Genomic DNA, 23,650 nt, shown 5'->3' with positions numbered 1-23,650 from the left:
TGTTGGATGATGCCTGCAATTAGATTCTGGACAAAGTGATAGTGAGGGATGGATTAAAATACAAAGGAGAGACAGCTGAATGATGATAGCAGAAAAATGGTCAGAATTAGAAGTGGAAAGCAGAGCACAAGAGAAAAAAATAGATAAGTTCTAGAAAGAATGTGATGTTTTTGTTTCCACAAGGGGCAGAAGGAAGAGAACTATAATGAAGAGGAACTTTTAATTCAGTGGGGGTTTTGAGGGAGAGGACTACATCAAGATTGATATGACCATATGATATAAAAAGAAGGTAAAGGGGATTTTTGCCTTGGCAAACAGCAGCTATGAAGAACAAGATTAGTAATGGAAAAAAGAATTTGATAAATTTGATATAGGACATAGGAAGTATCAAATTTGGAGCTTATAGATTAAAACTAACAGCAAAATTCTAATTAGAAATTTGTTTTGAAGGTGCTTCTGCTAATGGTATCTTTCATGCAGAACTCTCTTAATGGACTGGAGTTGAAGGAATAGAATGATTATTGTGGTAGGGGATGTTCGGATGGTAAAGGAAATGTATACCAAATAGTGGTTGCTATTTGAATTTGAATTAATTTGAAGGAATAACAGTAGAGTTAAATGTCCTGTATTAAAACCATGACAAAATTAGTCTTCATTTGAAAGTCTGATAAAAAATTCTTTCTTAGAGCAGCATATACATTAAATAGAAACATAGATTTACTAATAAAACTATTCTCAATGTTTAATCCTCAGATTGTTTTTATTCTACATCTAATGGCAAATCCATATTGCAAACTCACAGAAAAAGTACTGAAACACAGAAACAACAATTCTAAATATTCTTCTGTGTAACTATTAAGTCTCTTTTAAAATTTAGATTACTGAGATCTGTACTCTGGAATATAAACTACAATTTCTCCTATCCTATGATCACTGTGGTTCAATTCTTTCAATAAGAAAAAGAAAATCATAGCAATTAAGGTGATTAAAACAAAGAAAAAAAAGCAAGTAGCATATAGAGTTTTTTATTATTATTATTATTTTATTATTCAGAAACTGAATAGTTCCAAAGCATGAACTCATTCAACTGAACACTATGTTCTGCCTTATACCTCCTACTTTCCAAATTTGGTCTCTTAAAGGAATTATTTTTTAAAAATCAAAAAACATAATAAAATTGCTATGTGTGTCTTTAAGTACTCAGTAAAAATGCAGAAGGAATCTTTCTTGTTGATTGTAGACAATCTGGACTACAGTCCAAAAGACAATTTACATGTTATTTGTCCTACTGTCTGTCTTAAAATGCTTAGCACGATACCCAGCGCACAGTAGGTGCTTACTAAATGCTTATTGAACCTAGAGTGAGTCTTAGCTCTCATATTATAAACTCTAAAATCTTATAGCCAATAACAGTTAAACATAATTCAAAAACACATATTTCAGCAATATTTGTGGATCACTATAGTGGAAAAACAATATTGATATTGAAAGTGATTGTGTTTCTAGTACAATAAGATGTATCCTATTGTATCTTCAGTATTTAGGATGAGTACTTCCAATAAACCAAGCGCTCATAATAAGTGACTAGTAAGTTAGTGTCCAAGTCAATTAAAGACAACTGCTAGAAAAGAATATGCCAACACATATAGAAACCATATAAATATAACTACAAGATGCTCTTTACAAAAATAAAGAAGGACCTAAATAATTGAAAAGATATCAATTGTATGGATGGGTCATAGCAATATAATAAAAATTGGTCATATTTCCTAAATTAATTCAATAAACTTTGTGCTATATCAAACTATCAAAGGATTACTATAGCTAGAAAAAAAATTTCAAAAATAGAGCTAAAACAAAATTCAGCTGAAGTGGTAAAAGGTCAAGAATCTTTAGGATAATAATGAAAAAAAAAAAAAAAAGCAAGGTTGTAATCTAGATACAGCTGTAGAAAAGTACAGGAAATTAAAGTGAATGTGTATTGTCTTGAAAGTCATTCCTAGAAGTTACTTTTAAAAATATATTTATATTATCAGTTTTGGGGGTGGTTCTGGCTTTGGAGCAAATTTTTGGTTAATGGTCTTCGATAATTAATTTCTCTGGTTTTAGTTTGTGGAAATTGTATGATAATAAAAGCACATTATTAAAAAAAAAAAAAAAAGCAAGAAGGAAAAGAACCTAGCAGTAGCCAATTTCAAACTATATACTTCAAAGCAATAAACATCAAAACTAGTTCCAATCAAAAAATTAGAAAAATTAGATAGAAAGTATAGATTCCATTTACAACACCAGAAACAATTTGATATGGCAGTACAATTTTGGAGAGACCCAAAGACTTCAAATGCTTGGAGATAAAGACTCTTCAAAAACCACTGATCAGAAAACTAGAAAGAAGTCTTACAGAAATTGGATCTAGACAAATGCTTCACACCATATACCACAATAAGCACCAAAATGGCATAAACACAAAAGCAACATCATAAACAAATTAAAGGGAGTAGAGAAGAAAATATTTTTCACAACTATGAATAGGAAAAAAGTACTTGAACAAACAAGGTAGAGAGACTCACAAGAGATAAAAATGGATACTCCTGATTAAAACAGAAAAGCTTTTGTACAAATAAAATCAATATAGCTGAAATTAGAAAGGAAATAGTTGGAGAAAAAAAAAAATTTGGAGAAAATTTTTCTGATAAGGGTAGATATCCAAAAATAAAGGCTTCAAATATAATATGAGTCATTCCTCAAGAGAGAAATGGTTAAAGAATATGAAAAGGAGATTCTAAAGGGAAGAAATTCTGCCAAAGGAAACAAAAATATTCCATTTTACTAACAATAAATAAAGAAAATTAAAACAACTCTAGTTCTATTTCTCATCTATCAGACTGACTAATATGACCAAAATAAGAGAGAGGAAGGAGCAGACAAGAATGACAATTTTTGGAGGGGAAAACTTTAGAGCTGAGAGGGATGTAAAAAACTAATTTAAAAGCAAAGAAATCAAGACAAAAAGTAACTTGCCCATTGTTAAACCAATAATTTGTAGCAGAATAACAACAAAGTCAGAATTCACAATTCCCAGGCTTTTCCCATTATATTATTATAAATTACAGAAACTTGGATGGTGGTAATTGGCTCTAAATATCCACTAACCACATGAATGGAAAATGAAAAATTTGGAGCAAGTTATCTCACAAAACTCTATAAGTGATATTAAAGGTCTGAAAACAAAAGAAAACTGCTAAGATATTTGTTCTTTTAAGAACTAGTTTTATACCATTTTCACTTTTGTTATTTGTTTGCATTTTATTTCCTTTCTCATTTTTTCTGGTTTGATTTTATTTTTTTCCTGTGCAGCAAGATAATTGTATAAATATATATGCATATATTGAATTTAACATATATTTCCACCATGTTTAACATATATTGGACTACTTGCCATCTAGGGGAAGGAGTCAGGGAAGGGGGGAGGGAACTGAAACACAATTTAATGTTTAAGAATTATCCATGCATATATTTTAAAAATAAAAAGCTTTAATTTAAAAAAAAAAAAAGAACTAGTTTTGCTTTGCTTAGTTGATGACTAATCTCATCTATAAAGAGTAGGCGAATAAAGGTAAAGAATTCTTCTTTTTCTTCACTTACATTCAGATTATGTGTGATTCCTGTGTGAAACAAATTCTCACTTTCTGGCACATGTAAACTTCATACAATTAATAATTATACAAATCAAATTATATACATTGATATGTCCCACAGGCTTTTTCCTCTTGAATGCTAAAATAATTTCAAAGAAGCTTCCAGTATAGAATGAACTTCAAAGAACCCTGGATGAAGCTTCATTTAAAACTCTTTTGGCATTTTCCTAGTCAAGACTATAATATCCCTAAACTTTATATACCTTCTAAATAGAATAGTTTACTTCAATGATGACAAAAAGATTCCCCTACATGGTAATGAGCACATTATTAGTCAAATTTAACTACATTCATCAATACAGCATTAATGAATACTAAATGGTACTAATGAACTGGTGAGCGCTGTCCCCAAAACATGTCCAAATGCACTAACTAGTGTGTTATGCTAAATAATATAAAGTTTGTAGAAATTCATTGATATTCAAAGAAATCTTATGGTGATTAATTTTCAAATCTGTTTCTTTAATCCAGATCATGTTTAAATTAGGGCACATCTGTATGTTCAAATGGCCTTCAAAAATCTGTCCTTAATCCCAGACTCAGCAACACTCATGTGAAAGAACCCATTTGTACTTACCTAGATGACAGAGAATCACACAGATCATCCCCTTTCTCAAGGCCAGTGATACTTGAGATACCAGATGGTTTCATTTTTTAATTGTGGTCCAAAGAGAGGGTTGAGTTGGGCCAGAATAGCAATCAACCAACTGCAAAAAGGGGAGGGAGGGTAAGGGTAGGTGAGAAAGGGTGATGGAAGAAGGGGGAAAATGAAAATTATATTAGAACCATGATCATTTGCAGGTACCAGATTGTGATAACAAACTCATTTCTTAATGACATGTAAGGGTAAACAAATCATTTCTGACAAATCATCAATAGTCTTCAAGCTACAATTCACCCAGAACACTACTCCATTGAAGAATATACATTATAATTATAGTAAAAGAAAAGATTTTCCCACCCTACTCTCCCCTGTTAAGGTATTTGGTACTAGCAATTTCATATAGTTTTAAGGGTATTTGGTACTAAACAACTTCATATAGTCCCTTCTTCATTTGGGAATAATTTTTTCCTCTTTTCCTTCTCTAAAAATCTTATGTCCTAGGTTATACATGTGTAGTCATGCAAAACACATTTTCATGTAAATCATGCTATGAAAAAAAACACAAAGACCAAAAGCAAATCAAACCAAACCAAACCAAACCAGAAACAACCACTACCAAAAAAACAAAACCAAGAAAAATAAAGAAAAATATCTTTGATCTGCATTCGGGCTCTATCAGTTTTTTTCCTCTGGAGATGGACAGTACCCTTCATCTTATATCTTTTGGAATTTTCTTGATCATTATGGTATTATAGAGAACAAGTTATTCATAGTTATCTTACAATGATGCTTTTGCTGTGTTCTATATTCTCTTAGTTCTGCTCATTTCACTTTGCATTAGTTCATATCTTTTCTGGTTTTTCTGAAACCATACTATTTGTCATTTTTAAAAATTTTTATTTAGCTATTTAAAACTTAAAATAAAAAATAGAAAAAGAAAAGAAAAAATAATGCCATGTATATAGTAGAATGTGAGAGGATTCAAAATATAAAATACATTTTCATTTCAATAAAGCTTATGTAAATATATATATATATATATTTTTTTTTTTTTTTTTTTTTGGCTGAAGCAATTGGGATTAAATGATTTGCCCAGGGTCACAAAGCTAGGCAATGTTAAGTGTCTGAGGCTAGAATTCAACTCAGGTCCTCCTGACTCCAGGGCTGGTACTCTATCCACTGTACCACTTAGATGCCCCCCCTTATCTTATATTTAAAAAAAAAATCAATTTCACAAACATAAGACCTATTAAATTTCATTCTATAAGATTTTGTTCAATGTTTTAGCCAGCTGAGATCATTGTAGATGTTTTGTTTTTCCCCCCAAGGCAACTGGGGTTAAGTAACTTCCCAGGGCCCACAAGTAGGAAGTGTTAAGTGTCTGAGACCAGATATGAACTCATAACCTCCTGACTCTAGGACTGATGCCTTATCCACTATACAATCTAACTGCTGCAAATCCTTATTAAATTAATATTAACTAGCAACTAAATTATCCCTACCAGTTTGACATCTGCAGATTCCTTCATTAAGTATCAAAGTCACAAAATCCTAAATAAAACAGGATCAAGAACAGATCTTGTTCTTGTTTTAGGGTATTTGGCATTCCATTAGGCATTCCATTAGGAGTTTTATATTTTGGTACCTGCCATTCATTAAGCTTCCAGCACTCCAATGGCACTATCATCTAATTAGCATTTTTGTCTTGTCCACAGGATAGAAAGACCTTGTCAAATGCTAAGATGATTTTTCCTTAACTTATACCAATACTCCAACTGGCCAGTTTAAATGAGAGAATTCAATTCAATTAAGACAGGATGTATAGCTTGAAGAAGTCATACTGGATCTTAGTGATCACTGTTTTCTTTTCTAAATGTTCACAAAATATCCCTTCAATAACAGATGCTAAATTTTGCCAGGAAATGAAGTCAAGAATATTGACCTATAGTTTGTGGATGTCATTCTACTTTCTTTTTTGAAAAATCTGGGCAACATTTCTTTTATCCTATAGCCCCTTTTCTCACTCTTCATAACCATAACCTCTCAAAAACCCAACTGACAGTGGCAGATAAATCACATATACCAACTCTTTTAGTCATGGGGTATAAATCGTATGGGCCCGACTTGGGATTTATTCAGCACAGTTACTGCCATCTTATCTCCAATTTTACTTAATTTTAATTCTCTCTTAAAGTAATTCTTGTTCTGTCTTTTCTAAAGCAAATATTAATCATTTTAGTGAGAAAAAAGAAAACAAAAGGTATATAGTTCTGCCTTGTCTCTTTTCTTTTATCATACAGATATCTTTGACTCATTTCTCCTTCCCTTTTCCAAAATATTGTTAAAAATAAATATTGTTAAAAAAAAAAAAGAAGAAAGAAGAAGAAGAAAGAAGAAGAAGAAGGAAGAAGAAGAAGAAGAAGGAAGAAGGAAGAAGGAAGAAGAAGAAGGAAGAAGAAGGAAGAAGAAGAAGGAAGAAGAAGGAAGAAAAAGAAGGAAGAAGAAGGAAGAAGAAGGAAGAAAAAGAAGGAAGAAGAAGGAAGAAGAAGGAACAAGAAGGAACAAGAAGAAGAAGAACTCAATTTGGGTAGAAATCAGAGTACATAAAAAAGCTGTGTTGCCGTCTTCCAAATTGGTATATGACATTCAAAAAACTGTGCTGACTTCTTCCAAACTGGTATACTACATTCAGTTCCTGAATAAGGAGAAAATTTTCTAGAAAAGGCCAAATTCCAAAAGGATTTGTCCAGTTATGTTTCTTGCAATTTGCTATCATTCTGAAAAAAATGGGCTGATGTATATTTAAAAAGTATTATATAAAAATTGGCTTTTTTCCATAATAACTTTTCTGACGATGGTATCATAGTAATATCAGTATAAAAATCTAAAATCCAAGGATCAACAAACCAATTTTACTCACCTGTAAGGCTGCTTAAGAACCTAAATCTATTCGCCACATCAGAAACCAGTGCTTAGTGACCGAAACAAAACTTAAATAAAACAAATCCACCCCCAATCACAACACCAAATACATATACAAAAAATAAAGGTTTTGTGACAGGAAATAAGGCACATGGGAAAATCATTCTAAAATAGATATCTTATACTGACTCATTTTTTCAAATAAAAGTTTATGTAGATGAGATGAATTTGATCTTCTGATTGATATATGTAAACAAAATATCTCAGATATATAGTTGAGTTTTTAGCATCTACTGAATGTATTGAATGCTGAGAAAGAGAAAGAGAGAGAGAGAGAGAGAGAGAGAGAGAGAGAGAGAGAGAGAGAGAGAAAGAAAGAAAGAAAGAAAGAAAGAAAGAAAGAAAGAAAGAAAGAAAGAAAGAAAGAAAGAAAGAAAGAAAAATATCAGGAAAAGCTTTTTACTTAAGCTATTACTAACATGTTGCAGAGCTAAGAGGCATGGAAAATTCCATACAAATCAGGGATTCCCCAACCACAGCAGGCAGTGTATGCAGGATGACTCCAAAATGGTTGCAACTACTTTCAAAAGAGATAATGTTTATTAAAAGGAAGAAAAAGATCCTATTTAGAAATATTAAAGCAAGTATTTATTAGGTTCACATCAAGTTCCCAAAACCCCCTTTCCCCCACAGGAATGAGTACTGAAAAAATTTCAATTCTAATCATTCTATTAAAATATCTACAAGTTGAAATGATCCACTTTGCGAAGGGAGAATGTAGCAAAGAAAAAACAGCTGTATGTATATATTCATAAGTTTTAAATAGGGGTTAAGATAGCTGGCAATATCCAAAAGGACAAGATCATAGATTTTGAGCTGAAAGGGCCCTCAGAAGTCATCTAGTCTAATCTTTCATTTTACAGAAAAAAACTGAAACCCAGAAAGGTTAAAAGATTTTTAACATCACACAGGTAGCAAATGGCAGAATTGGGATTCAACCAGGGATGTTCTGATTCTGAATTCTATGCTCTTTCCACTGAATCATAATGACTCTAATAAAGACATTCATTCCTGGGTCACTGTTGACAGACGAAAGCTACTATTTACATACTTTTTTTTTTTTAAGTCTCTAAGCAAAAATATTTCCTTAAAAAAAAAAAAATTAAGTAAATCCCTCAAGAAACATTCCAGGCAAGTTCATTAAAAATTTCCAACCAGCTGAGCTCTATGTCTACTCTTCTGATTTGAGCCTGACTCAAAATTTTACTTTGAAGCTGATAAACACACAGAAGAAGTGAAAGAAAAAAAAATTCCATTTTGAATTGATGGAAGTGGGTGGAGAAGAGATCATATTCCAATAGTGAGTCTATTACTTCATGTGTATGAAAAGAACGAAATGTACTCTTAACATTTGGCCAAATCATTCCACATGTCTCTATAACCTGAACTCCAGCCCAGTTACTGAGTCTCTGAACTTATTTCAACTACCAAAGCAGTACTGGGATGAAAAATTACCTGACTTGGGCTCAAGAATATTCACAGGAATCTATCTACAGTAGCCAGAAGAGGGCCATAACATTCTCCTGCATAGAGAAGCCTACCTGAAATATAATGTTGTTTCATGTGAAAAGATTTTTATTTTCTTCCCCATAAGGAAGATAGGAACATTTTCTCCTAGTTTCCAAAACCAAACTGGGAACACAGGAAAGAAGGGTGGGCACAATTCTAAGTGCTAAACATTGTAACAAATTTCTTAAACACTAACTAAAAAATTAGGTTCAGGTCCAACTTCCCCAGTAGGAGTTAGTCTTTCCTACAGCCTTGACCTAAACAGTAGCGACTTCTACTGAATGGGAATGGTGCCCAGAGACAATAGAACTTTATATCAGAGTTCTTGCTACTGAGAGAAATAAGCAGAACCAGGAATACATTGTACAAAATAATAGCAAGAATGTGAGATGATCAACTATGAAAAACTTGGTTCTTCTCAGTGGTTTAGTGATCCAAAGCAATCCCAATAGACTTTGGACAGAAAATGCCATCTGCATCCAGAAAAAAGAACTAAAGACTGAATGTAAATCAACATATGCTATGCTCATTTCTTCTTTTTTTTTTTTTTAATTTCTCCCATGGTTTTTCCTTTTTTGCTCTGATTTCTCTCTCCCAACATGATTCATAAAGTAATGTGTAGTAAAAATAAATAAATTTACTAAAAATAACAATAAAAAATGATCTTTGATATTAAAAAAAATAATAAAAGTCAACGTAAAGAAAGCTCAGTGAGATATTCAACTAAGTAAAGCATAGCTCTTGCACTTACTCTTCAATTGTTTATTCTTTCCTGAGGTTCAGGCTACTATTCCTCCATCTTAAGCTAATTGATACAATCTTTAATTCTAAATTACATTCTTGGTTTTGTGCAAGAAAAAAACTATCAGAGTTCTTTCACATCTCACAGGAGAGATTCAAATTCCCTAGTTACTAGGATAGGAATGTATTCAAGTTGAGGAGGAAACTTTTAAGTCAGATCATTTAAAGTTGTATCACTTATTTATTCTCTTCAAAAATCCTCCAAAAGTCTTCACTTGTCATCCTACTTTGTAGTACACTATGTCAAAGATAACCTCCAAACAAACCACAAACAGATCCAGGTGAATGTAGCTCTCATTTATTTTGTTGAGTTAAGTTGCAAAGAACTAAGTGCATGAGATTATTATGTAATTTAAGAAAGAAGTCTTGGCTTCACATCCCAGTTCTATTTTCTACTTATATAATTTAGGAAAGTTTAGTTTACTTCTCTGGGTCTTAACTCCTCACCTATAAATTAAAAGAATTGAAATAATTGATCTCCGGGATCTTTTCTTGCTCTAAATCCTATGATACCTTTAGTGTCACTGGGATAACCCATTTTAATATAATGTACAACTCTCTCTATTGTCTAGAAACCTTTGCAAACTAACATTTGACATCAATTATATTGGGGAAAGTTATATAAGAGCCTGTTTAGGAAAGAGGAAGAGGGAAGGTTCTTAATGTGTAAAGAGTAAATAAAGGCCTCTGAAAAATATCATGATTTCACAGGCAGCAATAAAATTATATGCACTTCTGCTAGGTGTTTAACTACTTGGTATTATATATACAATAAAGCCCTCCTGATTCTGTTAGGCAAAAATTCCCATGGCATTTTTATTTGAAATTTTCTTCAACTATTTTTTGGTTATAATTATTTGTACATATATATTTCTTTTTTCTCTAGATTATAAAATGAAAGAAGAACTGAGACAAGAGAAAGCCCTGTTGTGACTATGTCCAAGAGCTTTGTATACATGAAGGTTCAAAAGCAGAGATCCAATTTTAGTTCTTTTTATATTCTTAGGAATGCTTGATTCAAGAGATATGCAATGTTCTCTCTTCTTTGCAAATAGTAGATATTCAAAAAAAAATTTGTTAAATGAATACAAATTGCAAGGAATTTAAAGAGGGCGTGCCAACCTTGGATTTAAATTCAGAATGAGATTTAATATAGTTTTTGATCATTTGAGTTTTTTAAATATTTAAATCCCTGGGAAGATGTAAACTGAATATTTTCATGAAGTTGATTTTCAGAAATTATTGCATAGAGTCTTTAAGAACATTTAAGCTAAAAGAAAGACTAAATTATCCTTACATTATGTTTTATTTGTAAGTAAACAATAACTTCTACAAACTTCAAAATCTATTTCAGCTCTGTGGAATGAGAAACAATTTGCAAAACAAATCTTAATTTATAGTTTTACTGGAATTCAAAGGAGGAGGGGAAATTTCTACTTGATAATTCTTTTTCCAGAGAAGAGCTATTATTAAGAGAATATTATTTAAAAGTTGATCCAAAACAAAAGGTCAAGAATTTCAAGGGAATTAATGAAAAAAAAAATCAAATGATGGTGGCTTAGCTGTACCAGATCTAAAATTATATTATAGAGCAGCAGTAACCAAAACTATTTGGTATTGGCTAAGGAATAGATTAGTTGATCAGTGGAATAGATTGGGTTCAAGGGATAAAACAGTCAACAAATATAGCAACCTAGTCTTTGACAAACCCAAAGATCCCAGCTTTTGGGATAAGAACTTACTGTTTGATAAAAATTGCTGGGAAAATTGGAAACTAATATGGCAGAAACTAGGCATTGATCCATACTTAACACCGTACACCAAGATAAGGTCAAAATGGGTTCATGACCTAGGCATAAAGAATGAAATTATTAATAAATTAGAGGAACATAGGATAGTTTACCTCTCAGACCTGTGGAAGGGGAAGGTCTTTATGACCAAAGCAGAACTAGAGATCATTACTGATCACAAAATAGAAAATTTCGATTATACCAAACTGAAAAGTTTTTGTACAAACAAAACTAATGCAGACAAGATTAGAAGGGAAGCAATAAACTGGGAAAATATTTTTACAGTCAAAGGTTCTGATAAAGGCCTCATTTCCAAAATATATAGAGAATTAACTCTAATTTATAAAAAATCAAGCCATTCTCCAATTGAAAAATGGTCAAAGGATATGAACAGACAATTCTCAGATGAAGAAATTGAAACTATTTCTAGTCATATGAAAAGATGCTCCAAGTCATTATTAATCAGAGAAATGCAAATTAAGACAACTCTAAGATACCACTACACACCTGTCAGATTGGCTAAGATGACAGGAAAAAATAATGATGATTGTTGGAGGGGATGCGGGAAAACTGGGACATTGATGCATTGTTGGTGGAGTTGTGAACGAATCCAACCATTTTGGAGAGTAGTTTGGAACTATGCTCAAAAAGTTATCAAACTGTGCATACCCTTTGATCCAGCAGTGTTACTACTGGGATTATATCCCAAAGAGATTATAAAGAAGGGAAAGGGACCTGTATGTGCACGAATGTTTGTGGCAGCCCTTTTTGTAGTGGCTAGAAACTGGAAACTGAATGGATGTCCATCAGTTGGAGAATGGCTGAATAAATTGTGGTATATGAAAATTATGGAATATTACTGTTCTGTAAGAAATGACCAACAGGATGATTTCAGAAAGGCCTGGAGAGACTTACACGAACTGATGCTGAGTGAAATGAGCAGGACCAGGAGATCATTATATACTTCAACAACAATACTAGATGATGACCAGTTCTGATGGATCAGGCCATCCTCAGCAACGAGATCAACCAAATCATTTCTAATGGAGCAGTAATGAACTGAACTAGCTATACCCAGAAAAAGAACTCTGGGAGATGACTAAAAACCATTACATTGAATTCCCAATCCCTATAGTTATGCCCACCTGCATTTTTGATTTCCTTCACAAGCTAATTGTACAATAATTCAGAGTCTGATTCTTTTTGTACAGCAAAATAATGTTTTGGTCATGTATACTTATTGTGTATCTAAGTTATATTTTAATATATTTTAACATCTACTGGTCATCCTGACATTTAGGGGAGGGGGTGGGGGGGTAAGAGGTGAAAAATTGGAACAAGAGGTTTGGCAATTGTTAATGCTGTAAAGTTACCTATGTATATATCCTGTAAATAAAAGGCTATTAAATTAAAAAAAAATAAAATAAAATAAAAGTTGATCCATTTCAAAATAATTGTATTCTTATAATTAGTTATGAATGGAACAATTAAAAGTCATAGCAATTCTGTGAAATATTATGAAGTTTAACAATTAGCAATTTTAGCTGTCTGGAGACATGACCACAAAAGCAAATGTATAAAACATCTTCTAAAAAATATTGAAAAATGAGAGGAGAGAAGAGAAGCACAAAAGTAAAGAATTGCCTTTAGGAAGCTTTCTTAAGCTCTACTAGTCTATGGCATAATAGCAAAAACAGGAATTAAAACATCATGTAGAAAATGACATAGTACTATTATATCCTCTTTCTAGTCCATGCACATTTGAAATATTTCACACCTAGTCTATGGCAACAGCTTCCTAATAGGAAGAGATCTGCTTGCTTTTTGTTTCTTCTGCCTAGAATACACCTAGAACAATCTGTCTACAAGATTATCTCCCAAATCAAAAATCTTCAATGTTTCCTCAATGCTTATTTATTTTAACACATATTAGGTCTCTACGATGTCCAAGGCACTGTAACAAATACAAAGTTAGAAAAAACACAAAATTGCCCTTGCCTTCAAGGCATATACATAAAACCTGAGACTCAGAATCCACATGTGGGGTTCATAATACATTTAGAGCTGGAAAAGACTTCCTGGCCCATCTGGCCCAATTGCCTCATTTTACAGATAAAGAATTGAGGCTCAGAGAGGTTAAAGTAAGTGAATTAGCCAAGTTATATTGAAAATAAATAAGAGAGGCTAGATTTGCACTCAAGACTTTTGACTCTAAATCTCACATGCTCCCCATCATTCAATTTTGGATTTTCCACATATTCAAATTGCACTGTCTTCCATCTTCCTTGAGGAACTCCTTTCAAAATACTCCATAAAAGAGGACAAGAGTCTTAGCTCCCCTTTAACATTCAAGCTAACAATTCACTGAAATACAGAAATATAGAATGGGCTTTATTTTATTTAACAGAAAATGAAAACTATCAAGTGTTTGCTCCTGAATCCATAAAAAGTCAAGAAGACAACTCTGTCTCTCTGGTGAGTGCCACATAGTCAAAGTGATTTTCCTTAAAACATCACACTTGTTATATCACTCTCCAACCTACTGAACTCCAGTGGTTCTCTGTTAGCTCTGGGATTAAAAGAAACAAACAAAAAAACTTGTTTATAGTTCTGAAAGCTCTTCACAACCTGCTTCCTTCCTACCCTTCATGATTTTCTAAGACAAGCCTCCCTTTCATGTATTCTTTTGTCCCACCATACTGTACTATGCCCCATTTCTGTCTCTTTGCCTTGGAAATGGCTGTCCCTATGTCTGAAATACTTTCCTTCAACAGCTCTGCTCCTGGTTTCCTTCAAAAATGAGTTCCAGCATCACTTTCTATTGGGAGAAGTTTTTGCTAGTGCCTTTTACTATTAAGGTTACTGTGTATCAATTTTGTATGTATATTTCTACATTTCCATTTCTACATATTGTTTCCCTTGTTAGAATTAAGTGCTCCTCAAGTGAAGAAAGTATTCTGCTGTGAGGTCTGTATTCCTGCACTTAGGTCAGTGATTGACACATAGGACTTAATAAATGAGTCTTGATCAACTGAGTGTACTTGAACTCTTCCTTGCCTATTGTTCTTTTCTGCCTGTGCCATACATACATACATACATAGAAAAAAGGAAAAGAAAAACATGAAGGATGCCAAGAAAATTACTCTCCCTCACCCAGGTCCTATTTAGTCCAAAAAGGCAGGGTCTACATTATGACTTGGATTTCTGCTTGGTCCTGAAACTCCTCCAATGTTGTGGCAGTGTTTAAGAGTCACTGCTTTCCCTCTCTGGAGCCATGTGGTTCCTGCTTTCCTGGGGCTACCTAATTCAAGCTTTTGGAGTGGTAGGAGACGCTACCTTTCCAGAAAACTACATTTGAACACTCATAGTTCCTTCTCTTATCTGTTTTCTCTTGGCTTTTTGCATACTGTTCTCTCAGAACTATATTTATTTCCTCCCATTTAAAGGTCCTACAGAGGTTTAGTTATGTTAGCCAGAACTCAAATCAAATATCTCCAAATAGCATTACCCAATCAATCATCTTTAATGTGATATTAATGTGAATTAATTCACATTTAATGTTAATGAACTCCTACCAATCACAGATACATCAATGTCCTAAGTGCCGATACCAATGGAGAAATTTATAATCTAATATGCAGTAAGCCATCATCAACAAATCCCTCATCCTTAGCCTTGTCAACCTTGATCTGGCTGCCTCTGATCATTTACAGGAAAAAAAAATCCAACTTCTGCATATGATGACCTTCAAGTCCCTTCCTGAGCTGACCTTACCGATTTAACTTTATCTTTCAAACTTTTCACCAGGTATGAACAAGTCTTCTTATTATTACCTTGTTTATTTTTGATACCCTCTGCTTATACCAAGTGTCCCAAAAGTCTTAGGGCAATTTAAAGTTTAATTGATTGGACTCTCCTAAGACTTTTGGGACAGCCTGTACATGTCAATTCATTCTTCTTCTGTACTCATTTCAAGTATTATCTCAGGACAATCTGTCCATTTTCTTAACTCCCATAGTTCATACTGTTTGTACTTATCAGTTTGGAATTCAGTTATAACTTTCTGTCTTCAGACAACTTCTTTGTATTCATGCTAAATGTATTCTGTATAAACCTTACATATGTATATGCTATATTCTTCATTAGAAAGAATCAAGGCTTCTTGAGGGTAGGAACTGTTTTACATTTGGTTTTATACCACTGCCTTCCTGGGGAAGTTCATAGTTAAGCACTTAATATTTGCTGAATGGATTTATTCATTCAACAGTATTTGTTCAGAATCTAACTACAATGTGTAAATCATTGTGCTAGATACTGGGGATACAAAGACAAAATGAAAACCAGTCTTTGCCTTCAAGAAGCTTACATTCTACTAGAGAGATACAAATACAAGATAATTCGACTCAGAAAACTGAACAGAAAAGAAAAGGAATATTGGAGGAAGTAGCATGTGAATTAGGCCTTGAAGGAAATCATGGATTCTCAAGAGAAAAAGATGAAGAAAGGAGAATGACAGGCTAATGGAAGAACCCACGCAAAGGTAGAAAAGAGGGAGAGAGAGCTAATGTCATGTTTAGGAAACAACAAACATACTGATTTGGCTATAGAGTGTGCTAAAGGAGCTTATGTGGCATTAGTCAGGAAAGGTGAGTTAGAACCAGAATGTGATGGTTTTATATGCCAAAACTGAAGAGTTGGTATTTTTTTCTAGAGTGAACCACACTGAAGATTAGCTAGGATGTGACAGTATCACAACCAGTGTTTAAGGGAGATTATTTTGGCTGCTATATAGAATTGGATTGGAGAGGGAAGAGATCTGAAGCAGGGAGACCAATTTGGAGACAATAATGCAGACTGGAAGTGATAAGGGCCTAAACTAGAGTAGTGACCCGATAAGTACTGGGGATTGATTCCAGACACTGGCATCATTTTTAACTTCTTTCTTCTTAACCACAGTATCAAATTAATTGCTAAAGCCCTGAAAACACAATTTCCCTTCATTTTAGTCATCACTGTCTTCATCTTCACGCAAATCCTTATTATCTATCACCTAAACCAGTGGTTTCTAAAGTTGGGGGCAGGGAGCTATAGCCCGTCCCTAAAAGGTATATGATTAACTATAAAGTAGTAAAAATGGGTAGGATAATTGTGGGATTTGATTTCAAAAAATTATGCCCTAGTCTTTTTTTTCCAAAAGCACCCTATCTCTTCTCTCCATTCTCTTCCTCTGGTGTGCATGCTCCTAACTTCCAGGTGTGGGCCCCTCAGGGAGTTATTATCTTCTTGCTTCTAGGGAAGCACCACCAGTACAAGTGTATTAGGGATTTTCTTTGGGATTCCACTGGGAAATCTGTCATACCTATCTCTCTTCTCCCCTCTGCATATTCACACATTAATCTCCAGATCATCCTATGGTTAGGTCATAGCACCCTCAAGGGAACAATGATAGGTTAGAAAGAATAGACTAGGCTTCAGAAGATAAGCAGGCATGGATGGTTTATGAAAGACAGCGACTCCCATTGCATTTTCTTTTCTCTAAAACCAACCTCTCTTGTAAATTTCCTACTTCTTGCCAAGGTACCATTATTCTTCCAGTGCACAACTCCAGTTTTATATGTGACTCCTCAATCCCTTGCCTCTCATTCACTCTCACTCAACCTATCAAATCAATTGCCAAATTTCATTGTTTCTACCATCTCATTTCTTGTATTGATCCCCTTCTTTCTATTAACACACCTGATTGAAGCTCTCGTGTATCTTTCCTACAATATCCTCTTCATTGGTTTCCTGTACCTCAAGCCCTTCCCCTCCCCAATTCATCCAACACAGTGATTCTCCTAAAGTATGCTACTTCCCTACTCAATAAATTCCAGCAGCTCTCTAGTATATCCCAGGATGAAAGATTTCATATTTATAACATTATTTTAAAATTTCAATTCTGTATAAATTGTATTATTAGTACAGTAATAAATGCATATTAGGGGCATATACTCTTTTATTTCCTAATTGAGGTATATTGGCCTAGACTATTTTAGCAGATTCTCAACTAATCTCCCCATCTTATTTCTCCCTACATACCACTGCCACAACAACCTTCCTTAAAAACATCCCAGTGATCCCTTTGCTCACCAACTATTATCCTATGAAATAAAATCCAAGCCACTTTTCCATTAATTTTCTACTTTTTTATTTCCTTTACATGTACTCTCCTATACAGTCCTTCTGTTGCAGCTAAACTGAACTACTTGTAAAAACAAGTTTAAACTTGTAAAAACAATATTAATCCATGTTTCTCAAACCTTCTCTAGCAAACACAAATTGTGCATTCTGTTTTCTTGGCTTAGAATGCCTCTCCCACTAACACAACCTGTGAAAATACTGCCCTTCATGCAAAGAAATGAATGCTTCTTGAACTCTCCAGTAATATTCTTATATTTTGAAAGTCTATGGCATTAACGAGATCAACCAAATCATTTCTAATGGAGCAGTAATGAACTGAACTAGCTATACCCAGAAAAAGAACTCTGGGAGATGACTAAAAACCATTACATTGAATTCCCAGTCCCTATATTTATGCACACCTGCATCTTTGATTTCCTTCACAAGCTAATTGTACAATAATTCAGAGTCTGATTCTTTTTGTACAGCAAAATAATGTTTTGGTCATGTATACTTATTGTGTATCTAAGTTATATTTTAATATATTTAACATCTACTGGTCATCCTGCCATTTAGGGGAGGGCGTGGGGGGGGGTAAGAGGTGAAAAATTGGAACAAGAGGTTTGGCAATTGTTAATGCTGTAAAGTTACCCATGTATATATCCTGTAAATTAAAGGCTATTAAATAAAAAAATAAATAAATAAATAAATAAATAAAAAAAAAAAAAGAAAGAAAGTCTATGGCATTTTCCCTCTAATTATTAAGTTTGTTTCTTGGAAAATATTCAAATAATATAACCAAAGTTCAAATCACATCTTTATTTAGCATTATTAAACACCACTACTGCAATGTACTATATTAGCACTGAGAAAAATAAAGCTCTTGAAAAATCATCCATAAACCTTTCTTACATATATGTACACACAGAACCTCTCTCATATATGTAACAATTGAAGACTTGATTTTCAAACTATCTGTAGCAACTAGAAACTTCTTCCCATTATCTACCCAACTTTTTTGTTCATCAGGTGAACTTGAAGCAAGAAAGATGCACCTTTGCTTCTAAAACAAATTTGTTAGCACTATCAATTACTTTAGAGTACACAAATTCCAATTTCCTTTTATTAACTGGGAGAATCAAAAAAACCAAAAATTTTACTAGACCTCAATTTTCAAAAGATCTTAATTATTTTCAAGTGTTTGTTAAACATTTCAAACTGGATGTTCCATAGGCATCTCAAATTCAACATGTCTAAAATAGAACTCATCTTCTCACTCTCCTCTTCCAAATTTTCCTATTACTATTGAGGGTACCACCAAACAGCACTCCCCCTATTTCCCAGGTTGCAATTGCATTGTAATGCTTACTTCCTACAAGATGCCTCATTCTTACTCATCCCACATACTCAATTATGCCAAATCTTGTTTCATGGAATTTCTCTTTTTTCTATTCACATAACTACAACTACTCCAGTTCCGGCCCTTATCATCTCTCACCTGGGTTACTTCAAGTTTTCCAATTGTTCCTCCTGCTTCTACTTTTTACTTCTAATGTCTTTGTATTACGTATAGTAGGTAGAGGCAGGAGGTGGATTAAAAATATGGGGAGGACAGGAAGATGGTAGAGACATAGTGGTGGGAAACTAGAATGGATAGACATAGAAGGCAAAGTGATTATCCTAAAATCTAGGTCTGACTTGTCATCTCCACATTCAGAAAATGCCAATGGCTTTCTATTACCTCCAAGATCAAATATAAAGTCTTGTGCTTGGTATTTAAGGTGGCTCTTCACAGCATGATTCTTTCCAATCTTCTTTTGGTTTACTTTCTTCCATGTTTTCTAAGGTTCACAGTATCACAATTGTCCTACTTATTCTTCTTTGCACTAGGGGTCCCCATGCCTGGAATGTACTCTACTTCTTAACATTCCTGCCTTCTTTTCAGACAGAGCTTAACTGCTGCTACCTTTTGTAAGAAGACTTCCATGTGAGCCTTCTGTTCTAATACCTTCTTTCCAGGCTCTAGTAGCTTGTATGTACTTATTTATTTAGGTGTATAAGCTCCTTGAGGGCAAGGATTCTTTCTGTGTTGTTTTGTCTGGTACACAGTAAGTACTAAAAAGCTTCTTAACCGACTTCTCGAAAAGATGGAACATAGACCAAAAAACCCCCAAAACAAACCAACTCTTAAACCAGATTTGTTTACTAATTGCTTGGTACAAGTTATTTGCTCAGGGCAAATGACCTCTTACAATGCTGACTTAATATTCCAGACACATTCTAACTGAGGTAACAATCCCAAATCCTGATCCTGGAAACTAGTGCTTATTAGTTTTGGGCTGAGTTGATCCTCAGGGGGTCCTTAAAATCTAAACTAGAAGAGAGTAAGCTTTGCCAAGTTCTACTAGGCTGAAAAAGCTTTAGTACAGTTCAATGAACAGACTACATCTGATTTCTGAGAACAGTTAAGAATATGCTCATCATCAAAATGCTGACCAGAACAGCATATGAAATGAAGAAAAATATGTAATAAACTCGGAGACATGTTTGCCCCTACAATTTCTGCAATTAGAGCAGCAGAAAAGTAGACAGTGCTAAGAAATCATAGTTTTTAAGCTATTCATAAAAATAAATTTAGCCATTGGTACTTTAAACATTGGATACTTGTAAACTAATTGAATGGACGTACTACTTAAGGAATTTAACTCAAGCTTGACATCCTCATTATAACTTAAACTAGAAAAAGAAATTGAATTGCAGCTAAGTGAAAGGATTTCTTATGGTTCTTAGAGAAATAAATAAAGGAGTTGGCAGTTTGGAGTTTTTTCTGCATCCAAAGGCAACAAGAAACATTATTTAACAGGATATTTGATCAACTTAGACTGGAGTGCTCAAAAGAACCATTTTAAAACAACTTTTATTGATGTCTTGCTTTTATACTAAACTCATTTTAAAATTTATTCCTCCCCAATCCTTTACTTATCAAGACTTGTCAAAATACATATTTAAAAAACCATCAGCCAAAAGAACAGATACATGAACTACATCTAATAGTTCATGTAATATTCTCTACCATAGTCCCCCACACCTCCAACTAAAGGAGAGAAGGAAATTTATTTTCATGATAACCATTTACAAAATATCACTAGGAAAATAGTTCTGATATATATAGTAATATCTGTTGCAGAGAATAAAGAGACTAAGGAAGTCTATAAAGAACTTGATGAGACACTGAATAACATTTGCTTTAATATTCCTTGATTTCAATGTAAAAAGTGGGCATAGATGCTTACGTATGACTAAATGCATATGTGTATACATATATGTGTGTATGTGTCTCTGAGTATAAATAAGTATGTATAGATTTAGATGGATGTGTTATATAAATATATGTATATGTGTGAAAATATGTGTGTGTAATGTGTGTATATATTAATAAAAATACAAATTAATTGTAGTCTGTTTTGGGAGGTAATAGCAGATGAAAGGGGGAGAAAAGAATAAAGTACACAGAGAGAACAGAATAACATATACAAGGAAGCAAAGAAAAGATGGACACTCATGAACATAATTTCTTCTTTTATTACATATGTTTTGCTGAAATGGGAATTTATTGTTATTTTGAATCCTCCCTGATGTTCTGCTGGGCACATGACAACTTTTTAAAAAATTTCCTTTTTCTTTCTTTTTCTATTTTATTCTTTCTTATTTTGTATTTGGCTACCATAATAAACTTAAACTCTTTTTAAAAAAATGGACACAGGTAAAACAAAAAATATGTTGGGAAATATAGTTCAGTTATGAGAAGAGAAGCTCAACAATTTATAGACTATGAAGATGTCTCATATACAATATGAAAATTTCTTAAGAGAAAGGAGTTGGGAAACATACTATGTGGTAGGCACTAAATATCATCAAAAATAATCAAAAACTGATTCTATTTTAACAGAAAGAAAACTCTGGGTTATTGATGTGATTCTCATTCCTGAAAACTTTTGAGTTATTAATGTGGTACTCATGCCTAAATCAGCTGTCTTTGTAGAACCAGAACATATATTTGTTAGAATAAAACAATTTAAAAATCATTACTAAACAGAAGAATTAAAATCACAAGAGATAATGCCAGATTGTCTTAATTATCATCTTGATTACATAGGACAAAGATAAAATAACATCAATACCTATTACAACTACCTCCTAAAATTGTTTGAAAATCAGCTGTCATAACTGGAAGACAAAAAGCCTGACTTAGCAAGAAAATACTTGGGTTTCCTAATTAAGCAGAGATGCAAGTTAAAATAACTTGTTTAGAATGTAAATTCATTTTTAGACATCATGGAGGAAAATGGTACAAGCTTCACAAAACAACTGTCTGGAAGGGAAAAGCAAGCTTAAAGTATGGATAACTGAGCAAAATTATCCTGAAGGCATTAAAGGACATAAACAGACAGAGGATAAGAGAGATGAAAGAGTGGAAAAGATCTGCAGGCATTTCTATAATAAATTATTTTCATCATCAATGACAATGGATCCAACCAACATATTTGAATATCAGAGACCACAAAGTAACGTAAGAGGAAATAGCTATGATAAAGTGAGGAAAACAAAAAATGGAAGAAAAGCGGCAGACAGGAGTAAACCAAAAATACAAAGAAAAAGATATATGCTAGAAGAAATGAAATTTAGAAGAATCATTTTTCATATATGAAAGAAACCAAAAGTCCACCAAAAAAATCTGAGTATCAACCAAAAGAATTGACTGTTATCATAGGTTTTTCTTGCACTCTTGTATTCAGGCTTGAAACACAGGAAAGCCTCTTAAATGAGATCTGTAATTAAAGAGTTCAGTCATTAAGCATTCATTAAGTCCTTAATATGTGCCAGGCACTATGTTAAGTACTAACCAGTCCACTGTTGAACCTAAGTATCTACATAATTAATTATCCACAACTGAAAGATGGCTATTGTCTATACTATAAAGTACAGATGGATAGATAACTACAAAATTAGTCTATTCGAGTACATATCCTGGATAGGATTTCACTGTGCATCTAATGGACTGGGCTTAGAGCTGAACAGAAAAAAAAAAAAAAAAAAAAAAAAAAAAAAAAAAAAAAAGAATTGGCTATATCCCTTTTAGGAATAATCACAAGCTAAAAGTAAAAACCTATTATTGTTCTTCTGATTATGCCAATAAAGAAAAAAAAAGATATATGATTAGACAAAAAGATGGGTCCATCATGGAGCAAGAGAGATAAATTAGTAGGCAGCTTGTGTAATCCACTGGTATTGAATATCTAGCCTGTAGCACACTAAAGTCTTATGGTACATTGTACACAAGTTTGGTGTAGGATAGTTGGAATGTGAACCAGATCACTGAAGGAGTAGCCAAACTGATAAGATCAGAGATATGTAAGAAAGTCAACTGAGCTTCTAAGGTTTACAAATGACAGAGAACAGCAGGAGTTAGTAAGGAACTATATAAAAGAAAAGCAACCTTTTAAGTGTTAATAAAACTAGTAAGTTGACAGTAGCCTTAAAATATGCAAGTTATTTTTTAGACTTGCTAAACCATTAACAGAAAGTAGATTGTACTTGTATAGATCCTGATTTCTGCAGTTTTCAAACAAGTTAAATGCCCTTTGGTTTATAATCCAAACTAGCACAAGCTAGAAAGATTTGTCATTTCCTGAAACAGTCTTGTTACTGAAAACAGAAAAAAGCTGCATTTCAAAACAGTCCTTTATTTAGGAAATCCAAAGTCTCTAGCATCAGATATTTTAATCTAAATAAATTCTCTTTAAGACATAAGAATCACAGAAACAAAATGCTAAATGTCTTTGCTTTTCAGAATTTATCTAATGCACATCCCTTGTCAGTCAGATGAAAATAAGTGCTATTAAAATATATTGGAATTTGATTCTCATATATTTCAAGAAAATTGAAAAAAAAAAAGATCATAGGAACTTAGAATTGAAAGAGTACCTATGAGTTCATTCAGTAAATCTCATCATTTTATATATGATGACAAAGCTTGAAATCTTAAATTAAAGTTAAGTAAATCAAGTTTCAATAAAGGCTATTTTTTCTTTTTGAAACACTATTAC

General features: G+C 33.1%; 1 protein-coding gene across 1 annotated transcript in view; it reads right to left on the bottom strand.

The window, feature by feature from the left end:
• Nucleotides 1-23,650, bottom strand: part of ATP6V0E1 (ATPase H+ transporting V0 subunit e1) — a 45,111-nt gene that overhangs the window by 6,012 nt on the left and 15,449 nt on the right. The window contains exon 3 of the mRNA XM_003756830.4: nt 4,276-4,405. Coding sequence (XP_003756878.1) covers nt 4,312-4,405 — 94 coding nt within the window. The 3' untranslated portion in view covers nt 4,276-4,311. The remainder of the gene's footprint in view (nt 1-4,275; nt 4,406-23,650) is intronic.

The sequence above is a fragment of the Sarcophilus harrisii genome, chromosome 2, assembly GCF_902635505.1.
Source record: "Sarcophilus harrisii chromosome 2, mSarHar1.11, whole genome shotgun sequence".
Classification (NCBI taxonomy): Eukaryota; Metazoa; Chordata; class Mammalia; order Dasyuromorphia; family Dasyuridae; genus Sarcophilus; species Sarcophilus harrisii.
This window is presented reverse-complemented; position numbering and strand designations above follow the sequence as displayed.